The 14112-nt window shown below is 30.2% G+C and overlaps 1 protein-coding gene across 1 annotated transcript in view; it reads right to left on the bottom strand.

Annotated features, from left to right (window-relative positions):
* LOC139521881 (uncharacterized) overlaps positions 1-13651 on the bottom strand; it is a 38883-nt gene extending 25232 nt beyond the window's left edge. The window contains exon 1 of the mRNA XM_071315554.1: positions 13464-13651. Within this exon, the coding sequence (XP_071171655.1) occupies positions 13464-13488 (25 nt within the window). The 5' untranslated portion in view covers positions 13489-13651. The remainder of the gene's footprint in view (positions 1-13463) is intronic.
* Positions 13652-14112: the final 461 nt, after the last annotated feature.

Here is a 14112-nt window from a genome sequence, read left to right as displayed (position 1 = left end):
TCATTTGCATAGCGGTAAAAAGTATAACAAAAATACCAAACTCCAAGCCAAATTAAAAAAACTATCAAAATCAAACACTATTAATCAACTGAACAAGGTCCCTTATTCTTGACTTGTTATCGAAGACATTGTTTGGTTAAACTTGGTTTTATAGTAGGCTATACTTCCAACTTATATGACAGATTTTTATTGGAAAATGCATGTACCAAGTCAGAAATCGACAGTAGTTTCCATTTATTCCGTTGGTTTATATAGTCTAACGTTGATTTTGTTAGTTTTCATAGACTATAACCTTTTTTTTAATTAACTTTCGAGTTAAGCATATTTCAATTTAAATCTTTTTAAATAAAGAAAGGATGTCTTCTAAACAGGTTGATCTTATACTAGGCAATGTAAATATGAAACAACTATTAGTATCTTAGATTAATGAAAAATTTTGTAAAGATTACTTTACTGAATGACAGGATTATAAAAAGGGGCATTTTTACATATTTTGCTCTTTTAATGCTATTTACTTTTCAATACTAAGGAAATCAAGGAACAAAAATGATTGCTTAGAATTGAAGAAAGTTTCATACTTAGGAAGAAATGGGCCCTTTCTTTTCTTTCCTTTAGACGATCAAATAAAAGTTCTTACAATTGGAGGTCGTATTTTTCAACAGACAATCGATCCGGTTTTCCCGTTGGATTCAACCGTGCTTCTCTTCTTAACGATAAACTCATCATAGATACCAGGATTACATTTTGTATTTACGCCAGACGCGCGTTTAATCTACAAAAGACTCATCAGTGACACTCGAATCCAAACAAGTCGAATATTTGTTCTATAGCTACAAAATGTATGACTTCTTACAAACTTTTCACACAGAGAATGAAAAGATGCTTTCTTTTGACTTTCTGTATTAAGGATAATGTCATTTAACTGAATGGTTTGATCGTGCCAACGTTCTAACAGTGCCTGCATATGGAGTATACATCTCAAAATTGATAGAATATTCCAGGATCTGCTTTTCGCATAATAATTGGCTTGTTGAAATATTGCCCTTATTTAGTCAGCTTTTGGTACAATAAGTAAAGATCAAATCAACCCTTTGAATATTTAACGAACGCAATCATTATTTGGAGGATGTTATGAAATATCTGTGTCACAGGTGACCTCGACTTTGGTCTACTTCTCGTAGTCACAATACAGTTCTCGAATATGACTTTTCATTGATTTTTTCATTGTCATGACAACTCGACGGATGCCAAGCATGGATCCGGAGTAGGGACTGTGCACTCGTCAGGATTACACGAGTAATCTTCTGGCTTGGTTCGTTTATCTCAATCTTCAGTTTTAATGATAAATAAGGGATATGTAGTCTTTTCTGTATTTTTTCTTGGAGGTCATGTTAACGGTTTGACATTTGAACAACGGCATACTACTGTTGTCTTCATTCAACGTTAAATTTGACACAGTCAGTCTGTTTATTTTTTTTAATTTATTTTAACTGGTTTTTTTTTTTTGCCTTGGAATCCTTAAACAGACTAAGTATATGTTCGTTTGTCTTGTTGTATAAATCTTGCCCTTTTAGGAGATTGGAAAGTCTACCACGTCAAACACTCGATATCTAAAATTATTCGCATCATCTATACATGGTTATCAATATTAAAGATAAATTAAAGGCTCCGTTCACTTCGGAGTTTTTCACTCTTTTGTTTTCTATATATTGTGTTTGAGGTCATCAATGCTCTTTCGCATCGCACATTTGGCCATTATAACTTTTTTATTCAAGAGTCACTGGTGAGTCTTTTCAAAGTCTTTAAAAAATATTCTTTGATGAATATGTGATAGTTGGTCAAAGAAAAGCTGACATCGCCATAGCAAAAACAAAAATTGACAGCAAATGTCCACAAAATACTACACAGAAACCTGAATACTAAGAAACATCAACCCCATAAAAATATGGAAGGGGCAAATAGTCCCTGCTACACAACAAATGTTTCATTGTGTATCACCATGTTGGCAGAGTTAACATGACATATTAACGAAATCTATTCTTTAATACTTATCACTTATTTGGTAAGGTATAATGTTTTCTTTTCAAAACAAAACCTTCATTGTGATAAAAGAAGAGGTTTACGACCTTGATTGGCTATACATTGCACGGGTTTTTTCTTGTTCGTACTTTTCAGATTCAGATAGATTATTAATTCTATATAAAGAGAAAATGAAAATTTAATAAGCCAGTTCGATTTTCAATCAATCGTTTAAAGTGTGATAACTATTGTATACTAGGTTTTCTGATTGGTTTGAAACGTTGCAAAATATCATCGGGATTTGTATGAAATTTCATTTGGTGCGCTATTTCATGTTCTACTCGGGGTCTTGAGCTGATGACACGAGTTTACGCGACCATGATAGTTCGTATTTTGAAGCGTAAAATGCATTAAAACGGCATCACTGTAATATCTTGATAAGTTAAACAATAAAAATGCTCCTAGAAAACATTCATAACGAATAGCCCTTTATCAAATTGTAAAATCAAAAGCTAAAACACATCAAACGAATAAAAAACGAATTAAAACTTAAAGTAAACATAACAAAGCTAAGTCAATGTCAAGTATCAATCAGATAAATAAACTACATTAAAGGTTCAGTGTATTGTAGATCTCCTTTTGTTTGCTCGACGGAGATGCGACATGTGCGATCTGACAGTTAGTAAATCAGTGTTAATGCGTGTGGTAATGACTATACGGTTTCGCAAACAAATCTGAAGAATCCAAATTAGGAAATTATGAACCTTGAAAATTTTTTTTCGCATTTTTTGGATATATTGGTGTTTTTTTCTAATCCATATTGATTGAAAACAGACACTACGTTTTCTACAAACAATGAAATTTTCTACTAGAGTGTATTGTTTAAAACCTTTAATTACTAAATTTTATTGACATCCATTCAACATCCCTTTAACATGATTTAGATTTACTTTTGAAATAAAATTTCTATGATAATTAAATATATGATGCACATACATCCATTGCCTAATTGAATAAGCGTTTTAAGTCCAACATGACAGCATGTAAACGGAAACATTCCTATATTATCAGATTATCAAGATCCCCTGCAAAGTTTATCATTGAAGTTCAACAGTCATCAATTATTGTATATGGCCTAGTAATTTCTTTCCTATGGTTTTCAATTAATTTCTGATATAATTCTAAAGTTCAAAATTAAGTAATTATTTAGCTATTTATTTCGTGTTGACAAAGAAATTATTGCAATTTGCTGTACTTAAATACGGGGGTATGTGTCGACCGTACAGCGACAGTCAAAGTATTAGTGATATGTAATAATATTCAAATGAAACTGTTCTGTGCATCCTCAAGATGATTAAAACTGTCAAAAAGGGGGATATGTTCACAAGTTCATGACATTCTGAAAAAGAACGATATGTGAACCATACTTCCGTCGAATAAAATTCATAGCTTGTTGTATTCAGTTTTTATCATTGAATAACGAAAGGGATGACATTCCTTTATCTTAATTTGTAAAACTCAAACATACGGTAGGAAAAGAGGTAACCAGTTCGTTAAACTTCAATTCAAATACATTCAGATTTATTCGTTTTTGGTATTAGAGACCCATAAAACACAAATAGAACACAAGTTATAAAAAGACTGGCATTATACAATTAAAAGAAAACAAATAATTAAAATTTCAATTGTGTACGAGATAATAGTATGAACATAGCCAGCTACATACTTGTAAAATATCATATCACTACCACTTATCAGCATAATGCTTCCTCTAGTTCCTTACTACGTATTGTATTATGAAGTTGTCATACAAGTGAGAGATTTAGCTAGCAATAAAACAAAGTCTAATCTACCATTCTCTATATAAGAAATTTACTGCACCAAGTCAGGAATATGACGGTTGTTATCAATTCGTTTGATGTGGTTGAGCTTTTCATTTTGCCTTTTGACTACGGAATTTCCGTTTGAAATTTCCTTGGAGTTTGGTATTTTTGTTATTTTACTTTTTGGTTACCTTAACTACACGACAATCCGTAATTTTATTTCATCTCGGTCTCTTATAAGTGTGCTTGAACTACTGTTTTAGTCAAGCGACTTTAACAAGTTCCTTTATTAATATATAAGAACTTATCAATAACAATTTTTGAAGAAACAAAAGTTCGAAAATAGCCGATTCTATTTTGTAGTGCAAAAATCATTCTTGAGGTGTTTCAGACAATTTTAAGTGTAATTAATTTATTTTCAAGATCATTTGCCAGCTTTATATATGAAAAGAAGATGTGGTATGATTGTCAATGAAACAACTTTCCTCAGTAGATCAAAAATAACACAGATATTATCAACTATAAGTCATCGTTGAGATGTTTCTATTTTATACTGATGAAAGTGTGAAAGTGTTGACTTTTCGCACTAAAATTCCACTTAAATTTCACAAACAAAATTACTACTTTTTGATTAAATGGTAGTTTTTTCGTTTTAATTGTTTAACATTTTACTCATATTTAAAGGCCTTGCGGTGAATTCTAGCTACAAACTTCCAACTCATTTGGACTCTGATGGAGATATGTCTCTTTGCAAACATACAACATATTCTTAATTTTACAAAGTTATTTCTTATTAATCAACTCCTCTTTATATAAAAATAAGAAGATGTGGTAGGTGTTAAGTTACTTAAATAATTAATAGTTTTCTATATACTGTCGTTATTTACCAAAAGAAGCATACCTTAAATGAATCAAATATAATCGGTAATAAAAAAAACAGATCCTTTTCTTTTATCGTTTATATTTGATGTATCTAATGCAAGTTCCTATGGGTAGATTGCGACAGTATATTTAGAATTATTCTTTTTAAATACTCAACGAAAAATACATTCAAAATAACGATAAACGTTCTTGAATTTATCAATTAAAGATAATTTAGACAGGTCTTTACTGAGTTTGGTCATAAACTATGATTGAATACATTTGTTATCCATTCGTTTAATGTATTTGGGCTTTTGATTTTGCCATTGATTAAGGACCTTTCGGAGTGAATTTCATTGGAGTTCAGTATTTTATGATTTTACTTTTTCATAACAGTATAAGAACAAGTATGCTATTAAAGGGACGCGTTTGGTACCCATAGGAATACCTGCAACCTGTCGATAATCCAAAAAGTATATAAATACTCTCACATCTGTTCTTTAAACAAAAAACCATAACGCATATTATATACCTATATGGAGTTGTTTTCTTTCAGAACCATAGGTCATTCTTTTTCATAATAAACCTGGACGATACCATATTTCAATGAAATATGCTCCTAGGCATAAAATAATGACCTGTGTGGGGTCTTTATTTTCCTTGGTAAAAATACAATCTATAATTTACTTCAAAATTATATTCGTCTGATAGTTTTTTGTTGCCGATATGGGAATTTATTTTTTAAAGTTCAATCGATGATAGGTGTAAAAGAAATCGTCATTGCCCGAATTTTAATTTTTGAAAGAAATAACATGAAGTTTTGTTAATTTATCGCTACAATACAGAAACATTATCATAAATGTGAAATGAATGTAGACTTTCATAAAAAGCCAGATTTAACATATTCGTGTGCAAGATTTTGAAAATCTTATTTAGTCACACTGAATAGGTTGATTGATTTTTGGTTACTTGCTTAACTTCTAGTGGCAAATATTTCATGCATGTTGTTCAGGACGATACACACTGAATAGAAATCCTACTGTGACCTACAAGTATATATATTCGTCTTCGTGTCAGTTCTTAACTTTTTAAAATTTATGTATACCTTTTACTCTATCAAATGATCAACTAATAAAATATTCTTATATTTATTGACTTACATTCAAGTTACTCACAAAAGGGTCGGGTGTGGAGGGTATATAATTATATCCTGATTATCTGTTAAAAATGTATTGCTATTCAAAAGACAATCTTTCTAAATATTTCATTCGATTCAATTGAAATTGTTGAAAAAAATTTCATAACAATTTTCCGATAGCCATTTCGCGATAGAAATGTCATTACAAATAGAAAAAAAACACCCCCCTCCCCCTTTTCCATAAACTAAGTTGGTACAATATATTACTTACAATGTGTCTTTTATTTGTCATACACTGTTTTCAGATGGTACCAATTAATTTGTGTCTTTTTTCATACAGTAATATTTGTATTGTGTATGGATAATAATTTTTAAGGTTTATATCTCTAGATTAATTAGTGAGTTTTGTTTCACATTCTAAATGAGCCATAGGGCGTATTAAAACCTGAACACATTAGAAAGGAATATCCCACTTTAGTGTGTTCGGTAAAAAATGATATTAAATTTTGCAAATATTTACAAAAACATTTGTTTTGGACGGTATATAAGTCAGATAATGCATATTCTAAGGTTTTTCTTGTCGTGAAACACACCTCGGGGTGTCGTTCATTTGATCAATCCTGACACCCCTCGGGGTGTTCTACAACAAGAAAAACCTTAAAATATGCATTATCTATAACTTAATCTATAGAAGATGATGATATTACAAATTGTAAAACAATATAGGCTTACTGATATAATAGAATGTATAGATATAGAAGTTTTGATTAAATCGCCACTTAGTCTTGTGTAGACAAAGCGTGCGTTTGGCGAAACAAATTATAAGCCTGGTATCTTTAATGATATTCTATTACAAATAGGGAGGTATTTTTATATTTGCAGAATGTATTTGTTTTATTTGTCTATCCCAAATTCATGTATTTGGTTTTGATGTTATATTTGTTATTTTCATAGGATTTTGTCTAATGTTTAGTCCGTTTCTGTGTGTGTTACATTTTAATGTTGTGTCGTTGTTCTCCTCTTATATTTAATGCGTTTCCATCAGTTTTAGTTTGTTACCCCGATTTTGTTTTTTGTCAATGGATTTATGAGTTTTTAACAGCGGTATACTACTGTTGCCTTTATTTATCATTATCGAGGGTATCAGCAGTAGTCAATGTTCGGTAACGACTTGTTTCTTAAATTTTCCGTTTATCAATTTATCAATTATTAACAATCAAAGATCCCAATCCCCTTAGGCAAAGTTGATCTACTGTTAATGGGAGAGATCCGTTTGCACCAAAAATGAGTCCTTTTGCGCCACAACTTTTTTTCTCCAATGCTACGTTTGCGCCACCTGTTTTAAATTACATGGTATCATTTGCGCCAAAAATTAAACACAAGATTGCGCCCTCTTGATTTGAATATTAATCTAAGATCTCATTTGTCATGGATCTTTCGGTAGTTATTAATCATTGGTCATCAAATATTTTGGCTTTGTTCGATAGTGATACTTTTGTTATACTGTCCTAGGTAAGGGTAAGGCGTCTTCAAACCCCACCGGAAATGAGTGTTTTTTTTTACTTGTCTTGGCGAAATGATTTGAAAAGTGACAGAAAGTTATTAAATTCAATTCTTAAATTATATTTTTGGTTTGAAAAAATTTGAAATAATGCTATACATATAGAAAAAAAAGTAACATCACAAAAATACTGAACTCCGACGAAAATTCAAAACGGAAAGTCCTTAATCAAATGGTAAAATCAAATGATAAAACACATCAAACGAATGGACACCAACTGTCATGTTCCTGACTTGGTACAGGCATTTTCAAATGAAGAAAATGGTGGATTGAACCTGGTTTTATAGCGCTTTTAACTTCTCACTTGTCTGACAGTCGCATCAAATTCCATGGATTTTCATATCAGTATACTGGTTCAATAATTAAAAGAACCTTTGCAAACTGATATGAAATTGCTTTGTTCTATTCAATGAACCGCTTTTTATTTTATTTTCTCTTATTACATAAAATGTAAAAATCAGTCAAGTGAAATAACATGTACTTTTTTCCATTTTGTGTGTTTACTTCATGCGACACTTTGATTAAATTGTATCTTCATGCGACAATTTGATTTAATTGTTTTTTCATGAGACACTTTTATCAAATTGTTTCTTCATGCAACACTTTGATGTAATTGTTTGAACAGTTATATCATGATTTTAATTTAAATGAACAGCATTTTAATCAAAACCCCAACTGTGGCATTTCTACTTCTCTGTGTCAAATATCAACATAACAAATATTCTTGTGTCAAGTATCACCAGAACAAATATCCTTGTGTCAAGTGTAGTCAGGACAAATATCCTTGTGTCAAGTTTAGTCAGGACAAATATCCTTGCATCAATTATAGCCATGACAAATATCCTTGTACCAGGTTTCACCAGGACAAATATCCTTGTGTCAAGTATAGTCAGGACAAATTTCCTTGTACCAATTATCACCAGGACAAATGTTCTAGTGTCAAGTATAGTCAGGACAAATACCCTTGTGTCAAGTATAGTCAGGACAAAAAGTTTTGATAACAAAAATCTTGAATTTGACGTTTTTAAAATAAAAGTGTGTCTTGGTCTTCAACGCAGCGAGAAATTCCCGCACACGGTCTAAACTTAAATTGTTTTTTTTTAAATTTATTTCTTGACTAGTTCAGTAATGTCAGATAATTTGGATTCATAAATAACAATAAAAACTCTTGATTTAAGTGTATAAGTCAGAAAAGCAATCGGAAATAATTTTTTAAAACACTCCTGTTCCAAACAAATTCATATATAAACACCAATTTCTTCTGAATTTGTTTGAAATCATGACCCATGTCCGTTCCTAAATATCGTGCAATCTTTTTTAAAACTATTGTCTAAATATTACTCAAAATAGCATTTCTGATAGATTTGATATAACTTGAGATACATGTAATATACACAAAATAGTGTAAGAATGATTATCTAAGCAAACACTTAAATACTATCAATTTGAATGTAGTTGTATTTTATTTAGGCTTTGTAAGTTATAATAAAATCTACTTGGTCAAAGATGTCCTTTGATCGAAAACTTGCTCTTGCTAATATTTTCAATATGTCTTACTATATTAAATTATTTGCTAATATTTTCATTTTTTTAAAGTATGTTTTAATAGTTATCAAAGGTACAAGACTTATATTTTAATACGCCAGACGTGCGTTTCGTCTAATTAGACTCATCAGTGACGTTCAGATTGTTTTAAACCATTTTTGGTATACATGTAGTTTAAAGATGTTTCAATATCGAATTAGTGATATTTCACCAAATTTCTGGTTTGGTCCTTGTGATACAAATACCTCACGTCCGCATTGACCCTACATCTTATAAAATAGACACAGAGAGCAAATAAAAATTGACACAATTAAAAGGTTACAGTACAAATTTGACGACGTGTCAGACGTTTATTTTCTGCAAGAGATACAAAAACCGAATTAACAATATTCTACGTTAATCTTCTATTCTTTTAAACATTAATGATATAATCAATACTAAGTTGCGCACAAACACAATTTTAAGAGAAATTAAAGCTCTAACTTATCAAATAATTAATATCAAATTTAATATTAAGGCAAAACTTGAACTCAATAATTTTTAATCTTGACAATGTGTTCCAATTTTAAAATATGTGGCCAAGAAGTGCTTTTTAGCATTATGAGTTTCCATCAATTATCACTCGGGTGAAAATGTAATAAACTGGTCCGCCATTCCATCTAAATATCCACTAAGTGTATATATAAGTGATCACAACAGGGGTCTAGTTTATGAGTGTAACTGACGATTGCCGGAAGCGATGATTGCATAAATATTTCCGCCCCTTTAAAGTTATTCGAGTTTGAGCCGTTTATGATTTTTCAAAGTATTGATCTGAATCCGTAAAAGACGACGTTCAACTTAATGTTTTGAATATAAAAAATTAGTGTGTTGATTTACGCATGATACTTTAATTTATTGTTAGTTGGACAAGTAACCAAATATTAGGAGATAAATGTTTTGTCGTTTATGCATGGCGTAGAGTTTACTGTCACAAATTGCTAGGTAAACGGACAATTGCAACAGTAAAATAAAGTTTTACAAATGCCAAGTTTAAAATACAATACAGTTATGTACATTATAAAGCCACACACAAAAATAAAGTCTGAATTAGTAAAATATATTGGCTTTAAAAGGCCGTTGGAACTAATACATTGTCTTTGACATCTTAACAATGTGACATTATAGGTATACGTCCGCTGTCAAACATAACCACTAGGTGTATTTGTACTATTCGTACACTCCTGAATATTTCAAAATTTGACCAAATGTGACTTTTTTTATTAATATTTTGAAAAATTACAAACTAATAAAATGCGGGATTCAAAATGGTGGCTTTCCTTAGTTACAGACTAGTAAAAGTGAAATCTATCCATTCAAAACATACGTCAACGTCCAATGAAAATAAACTCATCATAGAGACCAGGATTGCAATTTCATATTTGCGCCAGACGCGCGTTTCGTCTACAAAAGACTCATCAGTGACGCTCGAATAAAAAATGTTAAAAAAGCAAAATAAGTACGAAAAAAAGCAAAAACACATACAGCTAAGGTAATCTTTTCCTGAGGTAGAAAAGCCTTTAAGTTAGTATTTCAAAAATTCAAAGTTTTGTAAACAGTTAATTCGTTATTATGAACATATCAATGATAACTCAAGTCAACACAGACTGACTAATGGGCTGGTGATACCCTCGGGGAACTAAAATTCCACTAGCAGTGGCATCGACTCAGTGGTTGTAAAAAACTCATTATATATACCAGGATTATCGTTCTATTATGCACTTAATTATAGTAACCTCCTTATAATTCAAACTGTAATGTTTAATGTAAAGTAATAGGCGAGAAAGACATGTCAGATGGGGTCTAAATAAAATATATAAATAGAATAATCTTTATTTCAAGAAGATAATCTCATTAGTTAAAAACTAACGTTCCTGAAAGTCCTCATAATGTTTGACAATAGATTTTTCTTCAACTTCTGTAAAAGACTACTTAGTCGATGTATTTTTAAATAGGGGTCACGGTCCTTGGTTTTTCGTTACAATATATACGACATGTATCTTAAAATAAATGAAATCATAGTTATTTCAAACTGAATATCTATGAAAACTTTACTGTTCTTCATTAAGAAAACATTAAACGATAGAATTTGTAAAAATTCACTAGAAAATTGATTTTAAAAAATAATTGCGAAAAAACAAACGGAAATAAAGGATTGAAAGAAAAAAGAAATGTTCTTATCAAATACGATGTTTGGAAGTGTAATCTTTAAATTGTAAGTTGTATACAAAAACTGTTATGCGAACAATAAAGGAACGCTTTGATGTGGTTGATAACGATGAATTCAAACAAGCGTTATTTGACGATTCGAACAATGTAAACGGAAATAAATTAAGGACATACCGTTTATACAAAACAAACGTTAAAACTGAGCGATACCTTAAGCTACAACTCCCCAAAAATGTGCGTCGAACTGTTACCCTGTTCCGTAGCGGGTCTCTGTCGTTGGCGATCGAGACAGGACGATATGCCCGACCGCGAAGTATGAGTGGCCGTTCATGTCATTTGCGTGATTATGTACGCGTATATGATTTTATACGTGTATATATACGCGTATATTACCTACATTTACGCGTATATTGTGGTTTTCAACGCGTATATTGTGGTTTTATACGCGTATATTGTTAAAATAAACACGTTCATACTTTAATCCAATTTATTTATCATATACGCGTTAATATACGCGTTAATTGCATAAATGTTCGCGTTAATATACGCGTATGAAATCATTTTATATATATATACGCGTTAATAAACACTTGTTTGTCTTTTTGTTTTAACCAATTAAAACTGCGTTCTTAAACTAGTTTGTATATCACAATTGATCAGAATTGTAATGAAATGCGGTTCCTTCGACCAATATACATCTTTTTTATATACGTAAGAAATCTCAAGACTTTACACCTGTTTTTTAATATTTCATTTATATGAAAGTTTGTTGCCTATAATTAAAATAATATCTAACAGTGTTTCGGGATTTTTTGCTTATACTATTAAAGCATGGGTCCCTTTTCAAAAGTCTCCCAACTATATTTCCTTGATTTTGCAAGGTATTTTTTTTTTATCGTTTTGGTACGTTTATACTGATATTTACAAACCCTTTTATATTTCCACACAAGTCACTTAATATATGCCACTTAAACATAAATCATATATTGCCAAAGCTTTCTGAAATTAAATATTTGCTATCAAAATCTTACACAGATGTGCTGTGTTTAAGTGAAACATTTTTGTCAGATTCTGTCCAAAATAAAGAAATAGATATTAAGGGTTATGATACAAACAGAAAAGACAGAATTGGAAAATTTGGCGGTGGGTTTTTAATTTATATTTCTAACATGTTAACCACAATATGATTTAGAAAATGATGATATAGAATCAATGTGGATCGAAATTATTTTGTTCATCAAAAACCTATATTACTTGGTAACATTTATAGACCACCAAACAGTAATGCAGAGTGGATTACAAAATTTGAATCAATGTTAAGAAATGTCAATATTGAAGAAAAGTAGATGAAAGACTATGCCGACTATGTAATAGCAACGATGTTGAAAGTGAAAAACATTTTTTGTTGTTTTGCCCATTATATGACGATATTAGATTTGAATTGTTTGCTAAAGCTAGAACTTTAATTGATAGCTTCGATACTTTGGATATGGACAGTAAATTTATCGAAATAATGTCTTGTGAAGATATACAAACTTCTTTGTCATATGCAATTTTAAAATCTTTTCAGAGACGAAAACTATTTAGCACATGAGAATTTATCAAGCAAATATATTTCATGTTTTTCAATTTATATTTATAAACAGTGATTTTAACTCAAATTATTTAGTCATTTTGGAAAAACTTTTACTTTTTTGTAAGTTTATCTGTGATAATTAATATTTTTCTATTGTTATTTCTTATTTTTAAATCTCAGTATGATGATAAGTTTATCTCCTTAAATCTTTTTTAAATTTTTAGAATTGGAATTTTTTAACATTTAGACTACAATGACTTGTTTAATGAAGTCTTTTAACTTTTTGATTTTAGAAATGTTTGTACATAAGTGTCTCATAAGTCTACATAAGGCTGGATATTTGGTCTTTTTATTTTGTGTTGTTTATGAAATTGTGTATATATATATGTCTGATCAAATATGTGACACTATAATAAAATAAATCATTATTATTATTTGTATATAATTGAATAATACTTGGTAAACTATTTTCAAACAACAAAAAGTATTTATGCAACATCCCAAGATGGGGTGCTCAGACAAGAAACACCCGATCTACCTTATGATAAATAATATAAAAAAGATATTTATAATATTGCTGAAAAAGTTTAGACAATGTTTTAGACGTTTGAGGATAAATTCATTGCTATTTGCTAAAACTGTTTGTTGAAACGTATAGTTCTTCATGATTTTAGAAGTCTTTAATATACATTCTAGTTTTTCAGTATTAAAATTAAAAAAACAAAACCTTACCAAATGCTAGAAAGATAATCCACATTTTTCTAACCCTACATCCTTCACACAAAATAAAGTATTTTTCTTTTATTATATATATTATATCACAGAATAAATTGAAATTCGATTCACTTATTAAACATCAACTGAGCAAAAGTACAAGTTTTGATTATCTAACTTGTCATCCAATCAGTCAATTTACTTTTGACGCAAAATAGAACAAATACCACATGCGCTAATTTAAATAATCATCGATCAAAGTACATTGAAATTCTTAATGAACTTGGATATTTTTCACAAATGTATTGTGTTTTCTGTTTACGTATAAAACAATTTTAATACAGACGAGATTTCCAAACATAAACAACGCGATATCAACTCACTATTTTTATCTATGCTAAAAAGAAACACACGCAGTTTCAAACAAATCAGAAAAGGTACATATAATCTTCTTTTTATGTCATTGTAAAGTCATGATACTTTGTTTGTCAATATATTTACTTTAATAAAAATTGAAAATGGAAATGGGGATTGTGTCAAAGAGACAACAACCCGACCATAGAACAGACAACCGCAGAAGGTCACCAATAGGTCTTCAATGCAGAGAGAAAATCATGCATCCGCAGGCGTATTTCAGCTGGCCACTGAATAAATATATATACTAGTT

This window comes from Mytilus edulis, chromosome 4 (assembly GCF_963676685.1).
Source record: "Mytilus edulis chromosome 4, xbMytEdul2.2, whole genome shotgun sequence".
Taxonomy (NCBI): domain Eukaryota; kingdom Metazoa; phylum Mollusca; class Bivalvia; order Mytilida; family Mytilidae; genus Mytilus; species Mytilus edulis.
This window is presented reverse-complemented; position numbering and strand designations above follow the sequence as displayed.